Here is a 25,518-nt window from a genome sequence, read left to right as displayed (position 1 = left end):
GAGGGAGGAATCAAGGCTAGAAGCTTTCAGTCTTCTGTATTTATCACATATTAAAAAGTACACATTCCATAGGTCAGCGGGGTAATGAACAAGGCCTTTTTTGGTTTGTGTGTTGTTTTCAACTTTAGGCCAATGATTCTAGAACAAGGATCCTAAGGAGGAAGCAAAGGATGTTTAGAGGTATTTTTCTCAGGCAAATAAGCATTTGCCTGCGTACTAGAGAATATCAAAGCTACATGAATTACTTTATAAAAAGACAGTGCTAGACACACTGTGAGGGGGAGACAACGCGCAATGGTGTGGCACCAGGGCTATGTCATGCTCTCCCTCTCCACATCTCACCTCTCCCGGTCCTTCTCCAGGGCCTCCTGCTCGGCTTCCAGGCTGGCCTGCAGCCCTGACTGCTCGCTGCTGCTGCTGCTCAGGGTGGCCAGCTTCTGCCTCTGCTCTTCGATCTCCAGGCCCAGGGTGGAGCGCCGCTGCAGGGCCGAGTGCCTCCTCTCCAGCCTGGCCACGGCCCGCTCCAGCGCCTCCTGCTGCTGCTTCTCCCGCGATTCCAGAATCTCCTTTTCCTTTTTCCTCACTTTTTCTTCCTGCCGGGCAACGTTGGCCGTGAATTCAAAGGTGGCTTGGAGCTTCTGCAGCTGGCTCGCGTTGGCTTGGTACTGGGCAAGCTGCTCTTCTTTTTCTTCCATTTCTTTTTCTACTTGATAAAGAGTGTTGTCTAAGCCCAGGGGGCCTCTATCGAGGATTTCAAACGCTCTCTGCTTTTCCTCTAACAGCGTCGGCAGATGATTCTGCAGGAGGTACTGGAGCTGGCGCTCTTTATATTGCAGCCTACACTCTGCTGGCTTTATTTTCTCTAAATCTTGAGCCACCTGGGGGACATAGGTGACACCATCATCATTTTTTCCCAACAATCTAGAGTCCTCCTCATTTTCCGATTTTAACCGTTCTAGGGTTTCCTGTTCTTCTTCAACTTCTTTTTTCAGAAGGTCCTTCTGCTGCACCAGGTCCTTCTCCAAGTTGGCTAGCTTGACCAGCTGCCTTCTCTTGAACTCTAAGAAATGCAGCTGAGCCCTTTCCAGCTCCTCGCCGTCCTCATCGCCCTCGGCGCGGGCTTCCTTCACCCGCAGCAGGGACGCCCGGATGCCCTCCAGGTCTCTGCGCTCCTCCTCCATGCGCTGCACCTCTCCGCGCCGCAGGAGCCGGATCATCTCCTGCTTCTCCCGTAGCTGCTCCTCCAGATGGGCCACGAGCGTGACCTGCTCCTTTTCTTGCTCCTCCAGCCTCTTTTTTTCCAGTTCCAGCTTGGCACACTGCTCCTCCTTTTCCCTTTTGAGCCGGTCCAGTTCTTCAAATATCTGCGTCTTCTCGGCCTTCTGGCTGTGGTTGAGTTCCTGGAGCCGCTGGAGTTCCTCTTTGACCCGGAGGAAGCGCTCTTCTTCCTGCTGCTTCTTCTGCAGCTCCATTTCCTGCTGCTCCCGCAGCCTTTCCTCTTCAAACCTCTCCTTCTCGGCAAGCAGGTCCTTGAGCCGGCTCTCGATGTGGAAGCTGCGGCGCTTGAGGCTCTCCTCCTGCTTGCGGATCTGGCGCTGGACGATCTCTGTTTCCTTGCGCTGGCTCTCCACCTCCTGCTGCATGCGCTCCAGCGCCGCCTTGTCGGATTTCTGCTTCTCCTCCATTTCCTCTATGAGTTTCCTGAAATGCACAATGTTGACTGGTCATCATTTGAACACCGTATTCAAATGTTTCTCTCTCTCCCTGAACTGAAATGCTCTGAAAATGAATAATATATGATATACTAAAGCTAAGCCCTTCGCTACAATAAAAATGAGGGAGAACTGCTTTGCTTTTCATTTCCAATAGCAGGCTGCGTGATTTTTTTTTTTTTTTTTTTACTCTCTAACTGTCCAACATATCATTTGCCTAATCTCTTAACGTAGCCTCTGATATCATGTCTTTGTAGAGTCTATAAGCATAATGTGTTATGCATAATATAATTTTAAAAGCCCCCTGAGCTCAAAGAGAAAGAAGCCTGCCCAATTTAAATTTAAATGTGAATAATTTTATTCAGCCCAATGGTTAAAATGCAACAAATTCAGTTAACGAGATGGCATTAAACAAAAACGCTTATGCTCTCTTCAATTCATTGGGGTCAAATATCAAAGTCAAGATAATCGACAGTTCATTGTTCCTGCTCAAATAACTACATGCTATTTAGCATTTAATTACTATCTTAGAGAAATCATTAATAACCAAATGGCCCTAATACTAGCTTATTAATACATAACACTGAATAGAACAGAATCTTCATTAGAATACTTAAGTGCATGACTCCAGGGGTTCCATGTCATGCTTTGTGTCTAAGACAGTGGTTCTCAACCTTCTGGCCCTTTAAATACAGTTCCTCATTGTTGTGACCCAACCATAAAATTATTTTCGTTGCTACTTCATAACTGTAATGTTGCTACTGTTATGAATTATAATGTAAATATCTGATATGCAGGATGGTCTTAGGCGACCCCTGTGAAAGGGTCGTTTGACCACCAAAGGGGTTGTGACCCACAGGTTGAGAACCGCTGGTCTAGGAGCACAAACGACCCCCACTGGGTGCTAACTCAATGTTTCAGGGGTGGGATGGCCTACAAAGCAGGAACACACACTGGTCTGTAAGAGAACGGATGATGGCCTCCACCTCGGACCCCTCAAGGATCTGTCTTATCTGATGCTGGAAACGAATTCATCTGTAACATCTAAACTCCAGATTCTAGAAAATAAATAGTCACTTTGTAAATATTTCTATGGCCTTAGTTTCTACTCAAATGTCTTAGTCCACTTCTAGAGCTGTTAAATAGAACAGGAGAAAAAAACAAGATATTTATCAAATAATTATATTCAGAACATATAAGAACTCTCCAAATCAATAAATTAACCACACATTCACACACACCAGAAGAAAAGTGAACGAGGAATGTGAAGAAGAAGCTTAGAGGGAAATACAGATGGCCAACCAGCATGAGGAAAGATGTTTGGGGGCGGGGGGGGCATAAGAAAGGGGAATTATCATTCTTTCAGCTTTTTAAAAACTAACCTGATATTTTAAGGAAGATATATTTTCGAGTTAAATTTAAACAAGTATGTATTTGGCATAATTAAATGAGTGTACTCAATTTGCCTATTGGCTCTATTTCTCCTTTCTCACAAGTATTTGAAGATGAATTATTTAAAAAATTGAAATATGACGTAAAACTTACCAGCTAAAGAAAATGGCCTATAGTCATTAGATATGTAAATAAGAGAGATAGAGTGAGGTATTGAAATAGACATAGATGAAATTGGTCTAGGACATTAACACACGAATCCACAACTACAGTAGTGTTAAAACACAGTAACCCATGTTGCTTACCTTTTGCTTTCCAATTTTTCAAGTTCTTCACGCTGCTGCCGCTCAAATTCGAGTCTAATAAAATCAAATGAAAATTAGTCACTTTTCTAAAAGCTTTTCTCTCTCTTACCCTTTGTACATTTACCTATTACAAAGAACATCAGTTATTTGAGTATGATTTTTCATTACTATGGATTAGCAAGATTAAAAAGTAAACTTAATTCTATGACTATAATTAGAAATTAAACATACTTTATTTGGAGCTTGAATTCAGACTAAAAAAAAAAGTATCTTACTTAAAGAAAAATAAACAAACTCCACAGTACTGAAAAGGCAGAGTTAAAGACTTCTAAATGATAAGCATGTCTATGCCATGCAGCTTAGTCACTGACAAGTATATAAAAATGGAGAATCTCTACCTTAGACAGATGGGTCCTTTTAAAGGGAAAAGACTGCCAGGGAGGTAGAGAGAGAGAGAGAGAGCACAGACATCAATTAAGAAAACAACTGAGGAAAATATCAGGAGAAAAGCAGTAAGGTACAAAAGCCAATAGCCATGAACAACTTTAAACATCTTTTTTATAAATATCACATTTGCCAATAATTTTTGAAGCAAACATTAGCTCTGTAATAGTTTGTACACTTCTCACGATAATTAGAGCACTAATAATAACTGAGTGTAAGTAATAATTGTAAGCAGTAGTCAAGTTCATATTTCCTACTGTACAGATAGTTATACTGCAGGAAGTTTGTCAAGATCCTCCTTAACTAGGAGTTACATGCGGCTAGATAGATCATAAACAGATTCCCCACAGTGGTAGCAAAATAAAGGAGGCCTAAGCCATTGGGAATTTTGAAAAAAATTACTAAAATATTGATAACAAAAGTTGACTTTTTCTCAAGTACTAGATTTAATTAGTGCAAGATTTCATTATTTCTATGAAACAGCATGAACTGTAATTCACATATTTTCCTGTTTTGGTAGTTGGCAGATATTCTAAAAAGTTGAACTATGGAAAAATTCACCATGGATTATTTTCCTGGGATAATGTGCAAGTGCAAATTGACCAGTTATCTTTACAATGAGCTAACAAATATTTTAAATAGCTCTGGTATCGATTTAATGTGCTCCAATATTGAGAATAAGATGTCTGACGGACCTTGTCCTGAATGTTTCACAAGTGAGCTTACCCTGTCTCCCTTAAAATAGCAAATAGAATCAGGAACCAAAGCTTGGATATGTGAATGGACTTGTCCAAGGTCATAAAGATAAGGTGTGCTGGAGCCAGGATTTGAACAGAAGACAGCCTGCTTCCAAAATATCCTCAATTAATTTTATAAGCAATGTTTAAATTTGCGATGTACAATAAAAGTATTAAGTCCTTCACTGAAACTTGTCATTTAGGATTATATTTATCCTCCTATCAAATAAAAATAATCTGTAGATTACAGGCATTGTCATCTATGAGAAATTAATCATGCATATATGATTTTTGCCAGTTTCCAAGCATAACACTTAAATCATTACACTAAGTGGGTATTAACTTCATTCAAGTTAATATATGACCACTCTCTTTCCTATAACAATAAATGAACCTTGGGGATGTTTCCTAGTAGTTATTTTTAGACTTTGGGACAGTTTAGTCTTTCTAGAGATACTTATTAAATCAAAAAGAATCCCTGGATAAAACATTTTCAAAATGAGAGAATTTCCCCAATGGAATTATCTTTATTTTCTATTTTTCTATTTTTATTTTCTGTGAATAGCTCAGTGTGACTGTCCATAGACACTGCTCTGACAATGTCACAAGTGCATGGTCATAAGCCAAGTGCTACTCTGAAAGTTGGGTGCCCCAAGTTCAAAGGAAAACCTATCCCCTGAGATGTTTACAATGTGCAGGCAATGGGCTGAACACTCAGTATGCAATACCCCCACTTTGTCCTCCCAACCCCAGCAGATTGGCACTATTTTATAGAATAGGAATGTGAGGTTCAGAGCAGGTAAATAGCAGAGGGAGCACTTGGATCCACGTTTGGTACTAAAGCCAACTACTACAATCGTTGTTAATGAGCTGCATGGTCTCAGGTCATAAAATGTGAGTTTTAATATCTTCAATTCTTGAAAATGACACCCTGAGCATCTGTTATTTTTAATGAGCACAATGTCAGGCACTGTGCTAGGCACAGGGGATTCAGCAGTCTGTAAGGGAAATGTTGTCACTGCACCCACAGGGCTCCCAGTCTGTAACAGTCAAATGAACACATGTGTCACAAGTAAGGAATGAGGAGAAACACAGTGATATAACAGAGAAGGGTACTAATCTCAGAATTGGTAAGTTTGTAGAATCAAGGCAAGCTACCCGAGGAAACCTATATCTAAACTACACCATTTTTCTTCGGGCAATGTACAGAAACTCAAGAGAATCGCAATATAACCAAATCTTCTTGGCTTGCTGTGGGAGAAATGGCAAGACATAAAGCTCAATAGAACAACAGAAGCAAGACTGTGAAGTGCCTTGAAGTTATATTTAGGACTTTGAACTTGACCCTGTGATGATGGTAGAAAAGTGTCTTGGAATAGGGTTGTTGAAAAACAGATAGACTTTGTGTTCTATAGAGATCAGGAAGGAGGGGAACAATATGAGAAATGAAGAAACAAATAGAAAGCTTTTGTAGTCATATAAATAAGAGATGATGGAGGCAGGACCTAGGATAACTAGGATAAAGAAATGAGGACATTCTCTGATATTCAGTAGGTTGAATTGATAGAACTTGATAACTGGTTGCATTTTGGGGGTTTGTGATGAGAAAGAAAGAGTCAAAGATGAGTTTCAGGTCTCTGGCCAGGTTACAAATACTAGTGGTTTTGAGACTATTAAATGAATTAAAATTAACTATGAATACTTAATTTTCACAGAAGTTAAAGAAAATAACAAGTCTTACCTCCAAGGATTGTAGCCAGGATCAAATGAGATAATACATGAAAAATACCTGTAAAGCATCTGCACATATTAGGTCCATAACAATAGCCTCTCATTGTTAGGATCCACTTAGATAGGGAGGATAACTGGGGGTAAAGCCAGCTGGGGGGTGGGGAAAAAGAAGCAGTGGTAGCTGTACTAGTGCTAGTACTTATGGTGGTGAAGGTGAAGGTAGTATTTAATATCCACTGATGCTAATATCCACTGAAGACTTGGTCTATACCTGCTTATAGGTAATTAGCATTTAACTCTCAAAATGGCCTTGTGTGATACAGGTGCCATCATTACCCCATTTTACCTATGAGCAATGTCCATATTGCTAGTAAATGGCAGAATCAATCTTGATTCTAGAGCCCATAATTGTAATCTCTTCTCTATCCTATCTTCATGAAGGTAATATCAAGTTTACACATGTTGTATCTAATGATTCCAGAAGATCATCCAAATTGAGATATCCAACAGACAGGGGATTCAAAGGTCTGGCAGTCAGGTCTTTATCGAGGATGGAGATAGACTTGGGATTCACCAGTATCTAGACAAGAAGTGAAACCACAATAGTGGCAGAGGCTACACAGGACAAATGTATAGAATGAGAATAAAGGAGCTTAGTGCGAAGTCTGGAAGTCCACAGATCCTGCAGTGGCTGGCAGAAAAGGACAGGCCTTCAAATGAGGTAGGAGTGAGCAGTTAAAGACAGAAAGAGAAGACCAAGAAAAGGTAGACGTAGGACAGTAGAGGGAAGGGGGTGCTTCAAGAAAGGGATTGGTAATATGAAATGCTTCAGGAATGTCAATTACGATGGATCCCAAGAAGAATTCATTGAATTTAATAACATGGAGGTCATCAGTGACCTTGAAGTAACCTCTGTGAGTTGAGGCCAGAATGCAGTGGGCTGAGGAGAAAAGTGGATACTGAGAATGTAGATGGGGTAGAGAGCTTTCCTGGTAATTTTAATTATAAAGGGGAGGTGGTAGTTTTTGGAAAATGGGAGCTCTTTTTAATATCTAAGAGACTTACGTATATTTAAATGACTGTATAAAAAAGCCAAAAGAAAGAGGGGATAAAAAATTGGGGAGAGGTTGGAGATATCTCAGGGGACCCTGATTGGGCATGAGTAGAAAGGATGAACCAATGGCTAAGAACAAGGATTATTCTAGCTCAGATCAAATTCTGGCTCCAATGTGACATGGAACAAGTTCTCATCATCTCTTAGGCTCAGTTTCCTCATTTGAAAATAGACTCAAAATAACCCTAGTCCCTACAGGGTAGAGGATCCAATAAGAGCACAAACTGAGAAATCAGCAGTTAATAAATATTAGCCCTGAATCCTATAGGGTCCATAGTATAAGTAGAGGAAGCTAGCCTGACAAAGGCAAAAGGGCAGTTCAGCCATTGGAACAGTAAGAAAGGAGTAAAGGATGAATCTATAGCAGACATGAGATTTGAAGGTGTTGTTCTCTTAGGACTTCTGTATTCTCTGTGAGGTCAGAAGTAAGGTCCTCTGCTAAGAGTGAGGAGGAAGAGTGGTTGGCTTTCAGTGATGGTGAACCTTTTGAGCTCGGCGTGTCAGCATTTTGAAAAACCCTAACTTAACTCTGGTGCTGTGTCACATATAGAAACTTTTTGATATTTGCAACCATAGTAAAAGAAAGACTTATATTTTTGATATTTATTTTATATATTTAAATGCCATTTAACAAAGAAAAATCAACCAAAAAAATGAGTTCGCATGTCACCTCTGACACACGTGTCATAGGTTCGCCATCACTGGCTTACATGCTTAAATAACATGGAGATTATTTATAACAAGTGAATGGACCAGTTTCAGGACAAAAAATAGATGGATGGTTCCAGATGGGACTCTGCCAAGTGGGAGAAGCAAAGGACCATCTGAGCATTTAGGAAAAGGATGGCTAAAGTGCTGGGGATGAGGACTTAATTAAATAGGTAAGTAAGTGGGGACAAAGCAAGGCTAAGGGTAAAGGTAAGAAATCAAAAAAATTCTCAGGATGAGTTATCCACATGCAGTCATAGTACAGTGAAGGCCTGGGGAGGGGAGGGAGAAGGGTGGCCGGGGAGATCTGTAATACTTTCAACAATAATGATAAATTTTAAAAAAGAAAGATATACTGTCAGGATTTAGAAAGATGGGGAAGCTTAGAAGGAAATTCCTAGAAGACAGATGACAACTATAAGGAGAGGCAAAGAGTGGGAGAGGCAGATGCTAGAAGTGAATGGATCAGGAGTGCACTATGGGTCAGAGGAAGGGTGGCCTCAGAGCAGCAGGGAAGACCCAGGAGTCTCTGGGAGATTTCCCTTTAGATCACTTGGTTGGGGTGGGGAAGGGAAAAGTATTGAATCAGAGGCGGCTGTCACACTCAGTTGTATGAGCCACAGCTGATTCCTCCTAAAGAATGCCATCTATTGAAATATAAAGTTCTGAGTCAAGAAATCAGAACTATGTTGTACCCTTGAAAGTAATATAAAATTGTATGTCAACTGCAATTGAAAAATTTTTTAAATATTTAAAAAGAAATCAGAGAGAGATTCCAATTTTAATTCTTAATGAAGTAGCATGACTTCATTTTCATGACCTGTTTCTAAATAGGAAAAAGGCTTGATTGCTTTCTACTACTGAAAGTAATATGTCTTTGATAAATAATGACTCCCATTTACTTAAAAATAAGAGTAAAACAAAAGAAAACAAAACCCATTGGTAATTACTTTTATACCTCTGAAGTCATTTTACTTTCTAATCTAAAAGGAGGAAAATGGCTCCTTAGGTCCAGCCAACACTTTCACTGGCAGCTACAGAGTGGAATGGAAGCTGAGCTCCAGGCCACACTATGCCTGGAAAGGAGCTCTTACCCTGCAATGGAGGTGAGCTGAAGGTCAGGCAGTCCCTCACCTGGATATCTTCCATAGGAATGTGAACAGGTAAGGACAGAATTCCAATCAGTGGGTAGGCCTGGATTTTTCCTACCAGATTCAGGTTATAATAAAATATAGGAATGCCTTCATGCGTGTACAATCCATGAGGTTGCACTGGGCCCTATATTCACTTGAAGCTCTACTGTTGTCACCTTGAAATTCTTAATATGTGAACAAGAGGCCCCACATTTCATTATGTACTGAGCTGGTCTGATCAAGTATATGTCATTTTTAAAGAACTCCAGCCTCTTTCCTGGAATGTTGGGTGAGGTTCCAGTTCAGATCCTGATCAGGGATAGATGGAAAGAAGCTAGAAAAGGCTGGATCTCAGGATAAGATGGTTCACCTCTCCCTCATCCTTCCTCAGTTTTGACCACAGTGGATTCTGTAATAGTTTAGACCAGAATGACTGACCTTCGCACCACCCTACCACCCTGAGAAACTTCCAGTCAGTCTCAAGTGTCCTTATGAATGAGCAAATCCCAAGGGAAATCTTAGACTTAAGAGAAAGTTTGGATTTGAATGCTAGAGTTTGCTCAGGTCCTGACCTTGAGAACCTCGACATCATAAATGTTCTTTAAAGATTGAGAAGAAGCCAGTTTCCAAGGTAGGCACAGGGAAACATGAAAGAACTGGCCATTCATCCAGGCTCCAACTCTTCAGCGAAAGGCCTTGCTGTCTTGCCATGTTCATCCGCTCTCATGAAAACTTTCACTAGAAAGCTAAGAATAGCTAGCTGCTTTGTGGAGAGGGTTGGAAATGCTATTCCACTCACTCCCTGCCTCCTTTTATCCCCTCCCCCATATCATGGTGTAACACATCAGGTTATCCTACGGTGAAGTGACTTACATACAACTGAAATCAAGGTGTGTAAATCAAAATGTGGTCTCACAATGCAAATTAACTAGAGGTTGTAAAATTAAGCCCCACTTAGGTAAAAATCAGTTTATAACATAACTACCCATAGTACTCTGGGGTTGGCTTTCTCATAAACTTCCAAATCTCTGGTCTAGAAAGGACTCACTAAATACTTTCCATGAGCCAGTCTTAAGCCTTTTGGATTACAAACGAAAGTGCTCAAAGAAATAAAAGTTCTTTAAAAAATAGTAAAATTTGAACATTTTTAAAATATATTTTATTGATTTTTTACAGAGAGGAAGGGAGAAGGGATAGAGAGCTAGAAACATTGATGAGAGAGAAACATCGATCAGCTGCCTCCTGTACACTCCCCACTGGGGATGCACCCAAAACCAAGGTACGTGCCTTTGACTGGAATCGAACCTGGGACCCTTGAGTCCGCAGGCCGACGCTCCATCCACTGAGCCAAACCGGTTAGGGCTAAAATTTGAGCATTTTAAGTGACTTTCTCTTCAGCTTATTTTTCCTAACAGTGGTATGACTTGCTCTAATAAAGATGGCCAGGACCACATGTTAAACGCAGGTCAGCCCTGATCAAGCATCACAGGTGGTGATAACTACATGAAAACTCAAAAGAGCATGCACTGAACGCAGCACACAGCCCTATACCTTGCTTCTGGCCCCGCTTAACTTTAGAGGACAGGAGACAGAGGCCCCAAGAGTTTGAGAGAGAGGTCTGTGGTCCAGGAGGACCTCCTCTTTAAAAGAGCCAAGAGTAAAGCCCACATTCTCCTACTCCTCTTCCATCCTAACCTTGACTCTGACTTCCCATTTTATCTCCTCAACCACACCATGGTAACTTTTGTCCCAGAAAGGGCATCCTAAAAGTTAAAGATAATTCATCATTCCAAGCTGTACTCTCCCTGCTGGACAAACCAGAACAGTGCAGCACAGGCAATTTTACAGACACTCATTCAGCCATGCAAGCATTTTCAACAGGACATGGGGTGGAGGGACAGCATTCATGGCTGCAGGGAGCTGAGGAGGCCTCCCAGAAAAGCTAATGTCTGAGATGGGCTTTAACAGATAAACAGAATAACAATGGGCATAGTGTGGAAAGTGGGGGATTTAGTAGAAAAAAATAGGAGAAGAAAGACAAATTATACAAGCAAAGGAAGCAGTAGAGAGCCTTGTTTGGATATTACTTTGAATAAATAAAGGGAAGGGGTAAGAAATAGAAGTTAGACTAGGCAGAATGTCAAAGGGTAACTAACCTTCCTGGGTTACCTTTCCTTCCTCTGTAGTTTTCTACAAAAGGCACGGGAACCAGTGAGTGGTGCCCACATCCATTAATTATTTTGTTCAACAGACAACCAATGTGCCAGGCACTGTCCTAGACACTGGTGTCATAAACCTCTCATTCTAGTTAGGGAAACAGTGTATTTTGTGGTAAGTGCTGTGGAAAATAATGAATCCAGGAGAGAGAGTGCAGAGAGCAAGGGATATATGTATTTGGTGCCCAGGTGAGGGAGAAGCCAGGCCAATGACTGGGAGACAATGTGTATGGCACACTGGGAACACAACAAGACCAGCATGGCAAGAGCAGGTGGAACCAGTGGAGAGTGATGGTATGAGAGCAATTTTGACCCAAGAGGGAGCCAGGGCCAAGACCACCTGGGACCCTACAGGTCACAGAATGCAGATAGAGCCCTGTCCACCAGGGCTCCTTAAGGACAGAGACCTGCCTTACTTGACTGTATATCCTGAGGGCTGTGGGCAAGACACATAGTAGGTGTTCAACCAATGACTGCTATGGAGTGATCTGAAGTCAGTGACATGAGGCTCAGAGCCAGATTCCCATTACACCGTCAAAGAATACCTGGATGAGGAGATGGTGTCAACCAATGCAGAACTCTCTTTGCCTTAAGAAATAACTTTTCGTGCTTCCCACCCTCTCAAGATGAAAGTAATTAACAGTAGTAAATGCAGAAAAAAGAGGTAAGCCCCTCACTATGAATGCTCGTATAGCATTCATGGTATACAGCCTTTAGTCTTCATAGCCATACACATACACACATGGATGAGAGACTAGGACAGAGTCTTTTTTTGTAACCTTTTTCTCTTCACATATATCTTGAAAAAATCCCCAAATCATTCATTGTTATTCTACAACACAGTTTAATATCATGTAGTTTATAATATGGATGCACCATGATTTATATAAGCAATCTCATACTGTTGGAAATGTACATGGTAGGTGATTCTGACAGAACAGTGTGGTGGGATCTAGACTGGGAAGCCCAAGAAGAGGTTAGTTTAATGAAAGAAAAGCTGTGCATGTTTATGGGCAGAGAGAACACAGAGACCAGAAAAGGGAAGTTTGAAGATGCAAAAAAGACTAAAAATGCCCCGCAGCTCCTCTGCCTTGACAATACCTCCTTGAAGTGAAGAGCTTTAAGAATCTGCTTCACACATTCGCACTTCTTTGATGTTGCATGCTGAGAGACAAAATGCTGACATGCCCAAACAGCAACGCTTGAAATATGTGCCCATATGGGACTAAGGCTGGCGGAGGAATGGGAGTGGCCTTTGTGCCTCCATGGGCCATCTGCCCACCCCCAGCTCTCCACTGTTATGCCTCTTCTGTACTTGGTCTTCCAAGCATCCTTTCCCTTTTTTTTTCTATCCCTGGCTTCTCTCTCTTCATTCCTCCCCCTGTTGCTGGAATGGAAGCCGCAGCTCCCATCAAGTGAACAATTCAGGGAGGTATGGATATAGGTGAAAAACTAACCAAGTGGAAAATATTTACATAAATGGATTAGTTGCAGTGCACTCAACAATTTATGTGGGGGAAAAAAGGGGAAAATTTCCCAAAGCAATTAAAGATAAGGAAACTTTACATTATGATATAAACACAGAAAGATGTGTTCAATGGCCTGGGGGAAAGTTCACAATAAAATATTAAAAGAAAAAGTAGAGCCCTAGCCGGTTTGGCTCAGTGGATCGAGCATCAGCTGTGGACTGAAGGGTCCTGGGTTCCATTCCAGTCAAGGGCATGTACCTCGGTTACAAGCTCCTCCCAGCCCGGGCCCTGGGTGGGGCTTGATGCAGGAGGCAACCAATCCATGTTCTTCTCTCACATTGATGTTTCTCTTTGTCTTTCCCCCTTTCTTCCACTCTCTCTAAAAATCAATGGAAGAATATCTTCGGGTGAGAATTAAAAAAAAGAAACATTTTTTAAAAAGAAAAAGCAGAATACAGAACTGTATATCTAGTGTGATCTCAATTTTACTTTATAAATACTCTTTATAATGAATAATTATAATCTATGATGTACAATTAACTAAATACTATAAAATATAAGTAAATGCTACAAATATAAACCAATCATTATTTCTTGGTGGAAGGACTATGAATGCTTGTGATTACTTTATTCATTCCTGAATGTTTTACTTTTTGGTCATAAGCATTTAAATTTATAATGAGACAAACTACCTGTTTCACATTTTTTTTAAATCTATTGTGATTACAGCTACCATTTCACTTCCTTTTTGCTTCTAAGAATCTCTGGTTCATTTCCATTTATTCCCAACAATGATGATAATTAACCTTTAGGAGATCATTAGATATGGGGGTTGTGGATGGTGACAAAACATCTGATGTCACTAATGTGGGACATAGCTATTCCAGGTTAGAATTATGGTCTGTGATAAAAAAAAAAGGGTAGGGGGGGGAAGTGGATGGAAGTACCTCATCATGTGGTAGGCAGTTAGACAGACAAGAGCAGAGCAAGCACCATGGGCAGGTACATAAGGTCACTGGAGTGCCTAGCAACAGGCAAAATTGGAAAAACAAAGATCTAAACCCCAAGGTAACCTTTCCTCCCTGGCCTGTTGCTAGTCATGTGTCATGCAGATTAGACCCCATTAGAGGGTGAATGAACAAGGGGGGCAAAAAATAGGCCTTAAGCAGTAAGTCCTCAGGATAATAAGGTTCTGACTCGCAACAAATAAATGCATCTAGGTCTCAGTTGTTTTCAGCTCCAGGCCCAGAAAAACAGGAAAAAGGGACAAGGGACTCCACAGCTGACCTCAGGACCAGCTGTACTGACTAATGACCCCCTTCCCTGGCACCAGCCAATCAGTGGAGATCATGATCCTAAAGGGACACACCGGGAAGCTCATGAAAGTTCTATTGAGATGATCTCCTCGGACCTCCCCTAAAATCTCCACTCTTAAAAACCCTTAGGAGGATGCGCTGGCCGATGTGTACAGTGGTTAGAGCATTGGCCTGCTCACCAAAGGGTTGCAGGTTGGATTCCTGGTCAAGGGCATGTACCTGGTTGCAGGTTCCATTATTGGCCCCAGTGCATGAGGCAACCAACCAATGTGTCTCTCTCACATCGATGTTTCTCTCTCTCTTTCCCTGCCCCCTTCCACTGTCTCTAAAAATCAATGGAAATCCTCAGGTAAGGATGGAGGACCCAGGAGCACACCATGCTTTCCCCTCCCTTCCCCCTCTACTTCTCCACAAGGCAGATTTTCCTGTATCTCTCATTCTCCTAAGCTCCAAGTGCCTTTCTTGTGCCTCTGTAATTTGTTTCCTGAGCCCATTTCTTCTACTGCTCACTTCTTCTACCTCCATGACTTTCTAAATAAACCTTCTATTATAGTTTGAATCTTTGCTTTGAACTGTTTCTTAGCCAGAACTCAGTACTGAGGTAGCTGAATGCAGGTATGGTCTGACCCCACCAGTCTAACACCTGATGCCATTCCCACTGCCAACAGTCAGAGCATAACAATGTTTTCTCTCTCTCTCTCTCTCTCTCTCTCTCTCTCTCTCTCCACAGACCTAGAGTCAACAAATAGATGCACCAACAGACAAAATTACCAACTATTTAAAGTGCTACCAAAGAAAAATAGGGGACATACTGAATGAACGGCCAGGGCTATGAAATTTGGATGGGGTTGGTAAGACCTCTATGAGGAAGTAAGACTTAAACTGCGGATTCAGCCATGTGAAGTGTGGGCAAACACATGCTGAGTGTTACAGGGGGAGGAAACCCATGTACAAAGGACCTGGGAGCAAGAATGGACAGGCACATCTGAAACCCTTGATTGAATCTGCAACAAGCCACAATCAAATGAGTTAAGTACACAGAGCTGGTGGCATGTAATCAAGTTAACATAATGTTACTTTAAAAGAAAGCTACTAACTATAACTACCTTGGTCCATAGGAAAAGCCTAATTTCCTACTTGACCTTTACAATTCAGCTTGAGATCGAACAATTATAAAATGAGTGAAGCACAATGCAGACCTAAAGGGACTAAATAAAGACAAATTATTCTTTAAGTTCTACAGCTCAGGTTTCTGACTACTTTGAAAACAGAAGACACTGGGAGTGGATCATTGAAAGTGGCTCCCAGTGAAATAATATTCAAGGACAAAAGGAAAGAGCAAAGTCAGTAATTAACACTAGTCTCTGTTCATGGAAGGAAAGAACCCACTTCTTCCAGTTGCTTCCATCACAAGTCCCCCATGACTGTGTGTGTTAACAAGCTCCTTAAGGCACTTCACAGCAACTGTAAAGTTCGGAAATGGTCCATAAAAAAAAGGCAAGGCAACTGAGACAAAAAGCTGGAGAAGAAATCGGCCTTCCAGCAAAGCAAAGTTTTGAAAATGGTTAAGGCCCAATAAAATAAACCAGCAGAGATAAACACAGTAAATATCCATCAACTAAAACACGGGTTAATTACCAAATCACCAGCAACATAAATATTGCCAATTACATGTATAAAACTTTCATGCTCAAGGTCAGCACGAAAAAAACAATAAGAATAAAACAATGTTTAAAGTAGCAAAAATGAAAGAAAAGCAGAGAGAAAGCACACCTAGCAGGGGACTGCATTTACAGGCAATGTGACCATTCCTCCAGGACATGCATGCCCTCACGCGAGAGCGCAAAATCTCACCAAGAGCATCTCCAGCTATGGCCAGACTCTGATTCTAAAACCCCCTCCACATTGGTATGAATCAAGGCGGGAAACTGCAATCACATAGTTCACATTTATTTTATGTCTATTAAGTTCCAGGTATGAAACTGGGCACAGAGTGAACAACAAATTAGATTCTGTGCCAGTTTCCTAGAAGCTTAAAGTCATCTATAGGGAAGCTAAGACTCAGTACAGCAAAGGAGGTAACCCTGCTTTTTGTCATCTTACTTTCACCCTAATGTGACTTATTTATCCTTTCAGTTGAAGAGAGGGAGGGAGATGGGGGAGGCGGGGAGAATGGGGAGGAAGAGCATAAGGAAGAAAGAGGGAAGAGGTGGGAGGTAGGAAGGGAAATGAAAGATGTTTTCGTAGTTGTTGTTTTTTCATATAATTGACAGCTGGTGATTGGGAACCGAGTTCCTTCCAGCTTTATATTCCAAAATTCCATCCCTACTCTTAGTCTGAAAGGACCAGGAAGGCTGGAACTAACTGCATGCAGCATCCCTATGGCATGTAGCTCAGCACAGGACAAGTTGATGAATCCTGATGAATCCTTGGTGCTCATCAGGATGCCCAGGACACACTTAAGGGATCCAGCCGCTGTTAGCAGGATGCCCTAATCCAGTGGTCGGCAAACTGCGGCTCGAGAGCCACATGCGGCTCTTTGGCCCCTTGAGTATGGCCACGAAGTTTCAATCGCACTGTAAGTGCATGCCCGCACGTGGTATTTTGTGGAAGAGCCACACTCAAGGGGCTGCAGTTTGCCTACCACTGCCCTAGTCTCTAGTTCCTGTGAATACAGCTCAGAGCTGCTTCCAGAAGGGTGTACTTCTATTGACACAGTGGACACTTCAAGAGGATTTATTTCCAGTTTGCAAGCAGATGGAAAGTCTCAAACAGTGTCAGTGGGAAATGGTAGTGATATGAACAACCATTCTATAGAACAATTTGTAAAAATGTATCAAAACAGCCTTAAAACCATGTACATCCTCTGACCTAGTACTTCCATTTCTACTTTTTTTTCTCCCCTGAGGAAGTAATCATGGATAAACACAAAGATATAGCTACAAATATGTTCATCCCACACAATGCCTAACAATAGAAGATAAGTTAAATAGGTATGGAATATCCATACAACGGACTATCACTTGGATATTAAAATGATGTGTCAAAATATATATGAAAGGAAAAGATCTCCAAATGTAGAAAACTTTTACAAGTCTAATTTGAACCCATTTTCATAAAAGAATGCATATATATATATATATATATATATATGTGTGTGTGTGAGTGTGTGTGTGTGTATGTATGTGTGTATACAATACACACTGGATTATTATGAGAGCAGTGTTTATTAAAATTCATTTCATTTTCAAAATGTAATAGAATTAGCTGTTAAAGTGTGTATACATTTTTTCGGATACCCTGTATATGTGTATGTGTGTGTGTGTGTGTATATATAGATATATGTGTTTATATATATATATAAATGTGTGTATATACACCATATATATGCACATGCATACAGAAAAAGATTGAGAAAGATGAGTAGATAGTGGAATAGACAGAGGGATGGACTACAATATTGAACATGTTTAACTCTGCAATAATTTCTTTTTTTATGTGATTTCTAAATTTATCATAATAAACATATTAAATTAAAAAGTTAGGTCAGTCATCTGTCTTCATCCCCTGATCACTGATGACATCAGACAACTTCTGCTAGGCCTTCTACAACAACAGAAGTCTGTCGGCCAAGCAAACCCTACCTTAGACTATTATACTCCAAGAAGCTGCTGGGATGGCTTACCAAATACAGGTCTAATTTTTTACTTTTGACATTTTTTGGTCCAATTGGATTTGAAACCTGGGTGTTCCCCCTCTTCAAAATTTAATTATTCAAATATATTCATTTAAATGAGTTTGCCATTGGTTCGTCTTTAAAGGAAAATAGTGCACAAGTGAAAATCCCTTCCTTTATTTCAAGACTGAAATGAACTTGGATTGTAAGTAAATTTGCTTAGAGCACTTTCATGAAGCTGTGAAAGCTTCCACATCCTGCCAAATCAGCTGCCTGTTCGCAGTATCAGAGCAAGACAGACGAGGCCCAAGCAGTGGCCTGGCCTCTGAGACCCTGTGCCGGTTGAGGAGGAATGTTTCCCCAGCAGCAAGATTACTTTCTGGCAAAGGCCCTGGCTGGGCTTTTCTCCAAAGTGAAGCTAACTCTCAAAGGAAGCCACCAGGCTGCTTTGCCTCATCCAAAAATCTTCTGGCACCAAGTACCACACATGTGTGCATACAAATCCCAATTTCCAGGGAGCCTGAGATGTGGGCCAGCAGTAAGTTCCAAAACTATGTTAGAAATGAGGCGCCCAAATTTATGTGCCCAGCAGGCTGATAAAATGTTCTTAGGTAGCAAGAACTTCACTTTTAGAAACTCCATCTCTTACTATAATTCAGAGCATGGTGTTTTTTTGGTTGTCATTTTAGCTACTGTTCTTTGGAGATTTAGTAGGTTGCCTACTAAACAAAGACGAAACACCGGTTGCTTTGAAGATGAGTTGGATCTTACTGGATACATTATTTTGTATAGAAGACATAATTATTATTTTTTAATTGATTTCAGAGAAGGGAGAGGGAGAGAGAGATAGAAATATCAATAATGAGAGAGAATCATTGATTGGCTGCCTCCTGCATGCCCCCCACTGGGGACTGAGCCCGCAACCCGGGCATGTGCCCTTGACTGGAATCGAACCTGGGACCCTTCAGTCTGCAGGCTGATGCTCTATCCACTGAGCTAAACCAGTTAGGGTGAGAAGATATAATTTTTTAAGAAAGCTTTGCTCTAAGAGGAACCAAGTACACTAAGCAGTAAACTTTTAGTCTGTTTTAAAAACGTACTTGAGTGTATATAACAGAGAAACAAAAAGATAAACTTTAATTCCTCAATATTTAAGGAAGCCACAAAACTTGTAAAAGTGCATCTGTGTGAATGAGAAACAAAAAGATAGGGACCAGCCATGCACAGTATCCATCTAAAGTACAAGGCACCTGCAGACCTGGGAGCGCACACACTCTGTGTTCTGAGAGTACATCTGCTGGCCACGACCCACCGCTCACTGCGCTCCTGTGTGCAGGCTTCTGCAGATTCCAAGGGGAGGAAGGAATGGTTCCTGCCCAGAAGAAGGCTACTGGGAAAGCACCATAAGAACCAGGTAAACAGAATGAAAAAGGCGATAGTAGAGGAATGCACAAAATGCCTTCCAGAGAATAAAAAGAAAGCACTTAGCTCAAACTGGAGATGCACAGACACTTCCTGAGGAGACAATTCCTTTACTCAGCTATGCTTTTAATAGATGGTTTTATAAGATTGGTTTTATATGTAGGCTTGACCTGGAGCAAGGTGTGAAAGATCTGTTTTGTCCACTTAAAACAAAGCATGAAGTTCAAGGTGGAAAGTGGCAGAACATAGTGTTGGAGAACAAAGTCATGGATGAATGTGTTGGAGTTTGGAAGTCATCCCATAGGTACCGAGGGGCCAGGCCACATGCTGGGAAGAGAAGGCGTCAACATGAAGGGCTAATAGGGAGGTGTGGTGAGCTCCGCCTGATAGCTCAAGGCTGGGACAGGATTCCTAGGGCAGGTCCATGAGTCTTTCCTGTGTCATCTCATGGAGGAAGTCAGGAATCACTGTCAGGGCCATGACAGTCACCCCAATGGCTCTGGGACATTTGCTACTCTTGTAAGTATTGACTACATTGGGCAATTATGGCTGAGTATTCCATTATGTATGTGTGTGTCTACACACACACTCACACACACACACACAAATAGCCAAGATATGTAAACAACCTAACTGCCCTTCAACAGATGAGTAGATACAGATGTGAAATGATAAAGATGTGATATATTAGGCTGTTTCCATATCTTTGCTATTGTAAGTAATGCTGCAATGAACATTGGAGTGCATATTTTCTTTCTGAATTAGTGGGGTTTTTTTTGTGTGTGTGTGTGCTTTTTTTCCAGATAAATACACAGAAATAGAATTACTAGTGTTGGTTAGGATGTGGAAAAATGGAACCTGTGTTCACTGTTGGTGGGAATGTCAAATGATATAGTTGTTAGGGAAAACAGTATGGTAGTTCCGTAAAAAATTGAGAATAGAATTACTAAATAATCCAACAATTATACTTCTGTGTATATACCCCAAAATTTGAAACCAGGGACTCAAACAATATTTGTACACCCATGTTTATAGCAGCATTAGTCACAACCCTAGCATCCATTGACAGATGAATGGATACATACAATGGAATATTACACAGCCTTAAAAAAGGAAAAGAAGTTTGATATGTGCTACAACATGCATGAACTTTGAAGGCATTATGCTAAGTGAAATAAATCAGTAAAAAAATACTGTATTATTCCACCTATATGGAGTACCTAAAGTAGTCAAATTCCTGAGACAGAAAGTAGAATGGTGATGGCCAGGCGTCAAGTGAAGGAAGGAATGGGGAGTTATATTTTTACGGGTACCGAGTTTCAGTTTTACAAGGTGAAAAGAGCTCTGGAGATTAGTTGCACGACAATATGAGTGCACTTAACACTTCTAGACTATATACTTAAAAATGGTTAAAATTGTACATTTTCATACCACAATTTTTAAGTGTAAAGAAGTTAGTTACAAAGTGCTTCTGAGTCCATAGAAAAAAATTATCTGTTGTATTTGGACCCATACATTTAAATCATAATCATAAATTCTGAACATGTTAACCAAAATTTATAAACAAGTGACACATGCATGCACTACGAAGGTGCCTACAAAACCTGACCTGAAACCTCTTACTTCTAATTCACTTTTCCCAAACCCCTAAGTGTACCTCCCCAAAGAAAAGCTCTGCCTGTTTACTGAAGCCAGGCCTTAATCTGCAGCATCCTCTTATTCCTTCAGCGGGACTCTCTCCTTCCGCACTCATCTGGTTTGTTCACAAGAGTCCTCTCCCAGGCTATCCGCTCTCCAGCCTGCCTCTCCTCCTTGCAAACATCTCAGGGCCTAGAATCCAGTCCATTTGTGAATCTTGGAGAGAATTTTTAAGCAGACCTGAGGCCAGTAACGAGGGGTTCCTCAGGAGTTGGTGCCAAGAACCAAGCTTTTGGACAATATTCTTCCCTGCTTTGTCCTTCAACATAAGGCATTATTATAGACTTCTAACATCTTCGTGTCCTCAACGGCAGAGAAGAAAGCACTAGACCAGAGGTTTCCAAGAGGAAGGCTCCTTGTAACACCGCCAGTCCCCTCCAGGCCACCCTTCCCCTGACATGGACTCTGGGCTATTCACTATGGGCTATTTGTATTCACTATGGGCTGTTTGTATTCACTATGGGCTATTTGTATTCACTATGGGCTATTTGTATTCACTATGGGCTATTTGTATTCACTCTGGGCTGTGTGTATTCACTCTGGGCTATGTGTATTCACTATATATGCTATGGCCCTGAGAGTGAGCCCAACAGCATGAGAGCTGGGGAAGATGTTGGGACAGGAAAAATTGCCTGAGTTCCATAAGGTTTGAGGACAGGTGGGTTCCTGTGAATTAGGCTTAGGACAGATTCCATGATGCTCACTGGAGGTGATCTCCATGTCTAGAAAGACTCTTTCTGGAAGTCACTGGTTTTCTGTTACCCAAGACATTACAAGGCAGGGCTACAGGAAGAGAATCTCTTCCTGTGAACTTCAACTCCCACCACTTCCATCCCACTGGACCTCCTGGGGGAAGGACCGCTTACACTGCCCTTTGTCCTGCGTCACAGATGGCCTTGCCTTCACTCTAAATGGGTTCACGGGCAGGAGTCCGTTTTCCTGGGCAGAGTGTTCACTACATTCTCCACTTACAGATTCTCCACACACAGCAAATATGTGCTGAACTGTTAAAGCATCTCAGTAGGAGTTTTCCATCGTGAGAAACTAACATGTTCCTGTGTCTAAGCAGCTTAACATCCGGATTTAAATAACAAGTATTTAGCCAGGGCCCATATTCCTCTCAATATTCTTCCAGTGTATCTCCTGGTGCTTAGTTTAGGCTGAGGGTATTTACACTAGTAACATCAGAAAAGGAATAGACCGCATGGCTATAGACTGAATTCTGCTTCATTCTGCCAGGTCGCTGGAGCAGTCAGCTTCACAAGGTGTCTGCTTCCTATACCTCAGAGTAAGTCATTTTTCTCCAATTATGTTTCCATTCTCAGGCGATCATTCTCTACAGCAGGTGGCAGCTGAGGGTAGCATGAAGCCAGGGGGATGAAGTATGAAGTAATTTTAATCTGAATTTTTACAAATGACTATTGCAGGGGGAGCAGAGACAAAATATGTCTGTGAACTGAACCCAGGTGAACAGGAGGCATGGTAGTATTACCAAATGCCTCCAGACCCATCTCCTCAGCCAACTGTGATGTGGTCTAAAACACACAGCTGCTCACTTCAATTCTGAATGCCTTGGCCTAATTCCTCATTTTATCATGAGGCCCTCGTCTTATCTTTTGTCTAAGGATCTTGAACATGACTTTGAGATTATTCAAAAGCTGCAGTGTAATTTGGGAATTGACCCCATGCCACAAAAATGCATTGCTATGCACAATATGCCATTTTCTGTTATTTAAAATATAGACACCTAGAGAAATAAGTAAAAAACCTTTCCACAAAGATCCATATATCTCATTAAAACTGTATTCTTAATCTGTTTGCTAAACATTTACTAAGCAGGTTTTGTGAATGACAGTTTAGAATGTAGACATTAGTAAAACAAGTCTTTGACCTTGAAAAACTTCTGACCTAAAAGGAAAGACACTCACATAAGCCAAACTCTTACCCAAATGCAGGCCCAAGCTAGTCCCCTCGCTATCTCCCACATCTCAGAAACAGACACACCATCTTCCCCGTTGTTTAACCCCAAACCGGGGAATCACCCTTGATTCCATTATACTCCATGTCTATGGCTACCACCCACATCCAAACCACTGTTATCTTTCACTGGACTAAGGAAATCACTTTCTAAATGGTTTCTTGCTTCTATACTTTCTCCAAATTACACATACATCCTCTTTGTGGTATGCATGTTTTCAAATTACTCTCCTTTTCAGGGCCCTCAAATGGCTACCCAGGGCTGTTAGAAAGAAGACAGCTCCTTTCAGCGGCCTTCCAGGCCCTACATCTGCTGTATAGAGCACCCTCAACCACTCTTCTTTGTACTTACTATCTCCCCTCTCCTCCGACCCTCTTTCAGTTTCTCATTTTGAAGCCACTGTGCTTGCTTTGTACTCGGCCTGAAATATTCTCCTCTCCTCTCTTTCTGTTGAGCATCACCTTCTCTGCACTCAAGTCTTGGATTAAATATCCTCCCCACCTGAAACCTTTCCTAATCACAGCATCAAATATGGCCTAAGACATTTTACGTTAATTACACATTCACTTTCTGCATCTATTCATAAACTACCTGCCCTTGCCTGTTTCCTCCGGCTAGCTGTCAACTGACCTTCTCGGTGTTGCTGGAAATCAGGCCACTGTGCCAGAACCTGCCTGCCTCACAGGAGGCACTCAGGAGGGACTTGTGGATAGATGAGTGTCCATTGCAAGGAACAAAATAAAAATGACAGAAATGGAGCAAAGTACTGTGAGGAAGGGACGTATTTTTCATTGGAGAGAAAAGCTGGAAGGAACTTTCAGAAGAGAGATGGTCTACACCAGGGGTGGGCAAACTTTTTGACTCGAGGGCCACAATGGGTTCTTAAACTGGACCGGAGGGCCGGAACAAAAGCATGGATGGAGTGTTTGTGTGAACTAATATAAATTCAAAGTAAACATCATTACAAAAAAGGGTACGGTCTTTTTTTTTTTTTTTTTAGTTTTATTCATTTCAAATGGGCCGGATCTGGCCCGCGGGCCGTAGTTTGCCCACGGCTGGTTTACACTAAGCCTTATGGTACAAGTGGGTGCATCTTAAAACACATTCCAGGCTCTGAATCGAGCAAAGGAAGAGCCCAAAGGCATGGCTAGCGGGTGACGCTGAGCAATGACTAAGGTACCAGACACATGGAGGGTTGTGCTGAGAAGAGCACAATCTGTGGACACCATTCGTGACACGGTAAAGGGTTGCACTTTTATTTTTTACTAGAGGCCCATGCATGAAATTCGTGCAAGGGGCTGGGCCCTTGCAGCCTCAGCAGCTTGCCTCAGCCCTTGCAGCCCTGGCTTCATCTGGAAGGTCGTCCAAAAGGACATCTGGTCTAATTAGCATATTACTAGTATGTTTTTATTTATTTATTTTTTAAAATATATTTTATTGCTTTTTCACAGAGAGGAAGGGAGAGGGATAGAGAGTTAGAAACATCGATGCCAGAGAAACATTGATCAGCTGCCTCCTGCACACCTCCCACTGGGGATGTGCCCGCAATCAAGGTACATGCCCTTGGCCAGAATCGAACCTGGGACCCTTCAGTCTGCAGGCCGACACTCTACCCACTGAGCCAAACCAGTTAGAGCAGTATGTTTTTATTATTATAGATACCATGGAAAGTCACTAAAAAGCTCTGATATGAAAATTAGTACACTCTGGCCTGCATTTTATAAACACAGAAAAAAACTTTTAACTTAAAAACAAGCAAACAACAAAAAACTGGCATCACTTTTCAGAGGGCTACACATTCACCTGGGTTTGGAGGGAAAAAGAAGGACTGAGATCCCATCTTTAAATGCAAGAGAAAGAGGGGCACACTGTTGGTGAGCCTGTGTCTCAGAGGATAGGTCAATTGCAGATCAATTTTTGGTTTTCAAAGGCACTGAACAGCGATATAACATTTCCAAATGGTTTCAGAGTAGAAGGTACCGCCATCAAGGAAAAAGAAGCTGACGCCTGGATTCTAAGGTTGGAACTGGGTCCAGGACTGGGAGATGATCCCAAGCAAGCACTCTTCATATCCCAGGACAATTGAATTAAAAATATCGTTGCCCTAACCGGTTTGGCTCAGTGGATAGAGCGTCAGCTTGCGGACTCAAGGGTCCCAGGTTCGATTCCGGTCCAGGGCATGTACCTTGGTTGTGGGCACATCCCCAGTGGGGAGTGTGCAGGAGGCAGCTGATTGATATTTCTCTCTCATCGATGTTTCTAACTCTCTATCCCTCTCCCTTCCTCTCTGTAAAAAATCAATAAAATATGTTAATATATATCTCACATAGATGGATCACACCATGTAAACTGAAATGAACTCTGAAGACCTGCATATTATATTAAAGTTAAACAAAGTGACCATATAAATGATTCAACTCAGCCACAATAAAAGGCAGTTTGTAAAACTACTATAAAGCAGCATGTT

At 41.5% G+C, this 25,518-nt stretch overlaps 1 protein-coding gene across 3 annotated transcripts in view; it reads right to left on the bottom strand.

The window, feature by feature from the left end:
- Nucleotides 1-25,518, bottom strand: part of KIF16B (kinesin family member 16B) — a 285,893-nt gene that overhangs the window by 97,867 nt on the left and 162,508 nt on the right. For 2 of the 3 annotated variants that reach the window (XM_070419883.1, XM_070419885.1), the window contains exons 18-20: nt 3,808-3,840; nt 3,410-3,463; nt 343-1,701 (exon numbers count right to left, since the gene is read on the bottom strand). In XM_070419883.1, coding sequence (XP_070275984.1) covers nt 343-1,701; nt 3,410-3,463; nt 3,808-3,840 — 1,446 coding nt within the window. The remainder of the gene's footprint in view (nt 1-342; nt 1,702-3,409; nt 3,464-3,807; nt 3,841-25,518) is intronic. The other variant, XM_070419884.1, reaches the window with a different exon arrangement.

The sequence above is a fragment of the Myotis yumanensis genome, unplaced genomic scaffold (genome assembly GCF_028538775.1).
Source record: "Myotis yumanensis isolate MYYU_CA2020_CCGP unplaced genomic scaffold, mMyoYum1.0.hap1 SCAF_7, whole genome shotgun sequence".
Lineage (NCBI taxonomy): Eukaryota > Metazoa > Chordata > Mammalia > Chiroptera > Vespertilionidae > Myotis > Myotis yumanensis.
Note: the sequence above shows the minus strand (reverse complement) of the source record. Positions and strands in the feature narration are given on the sequence as shown.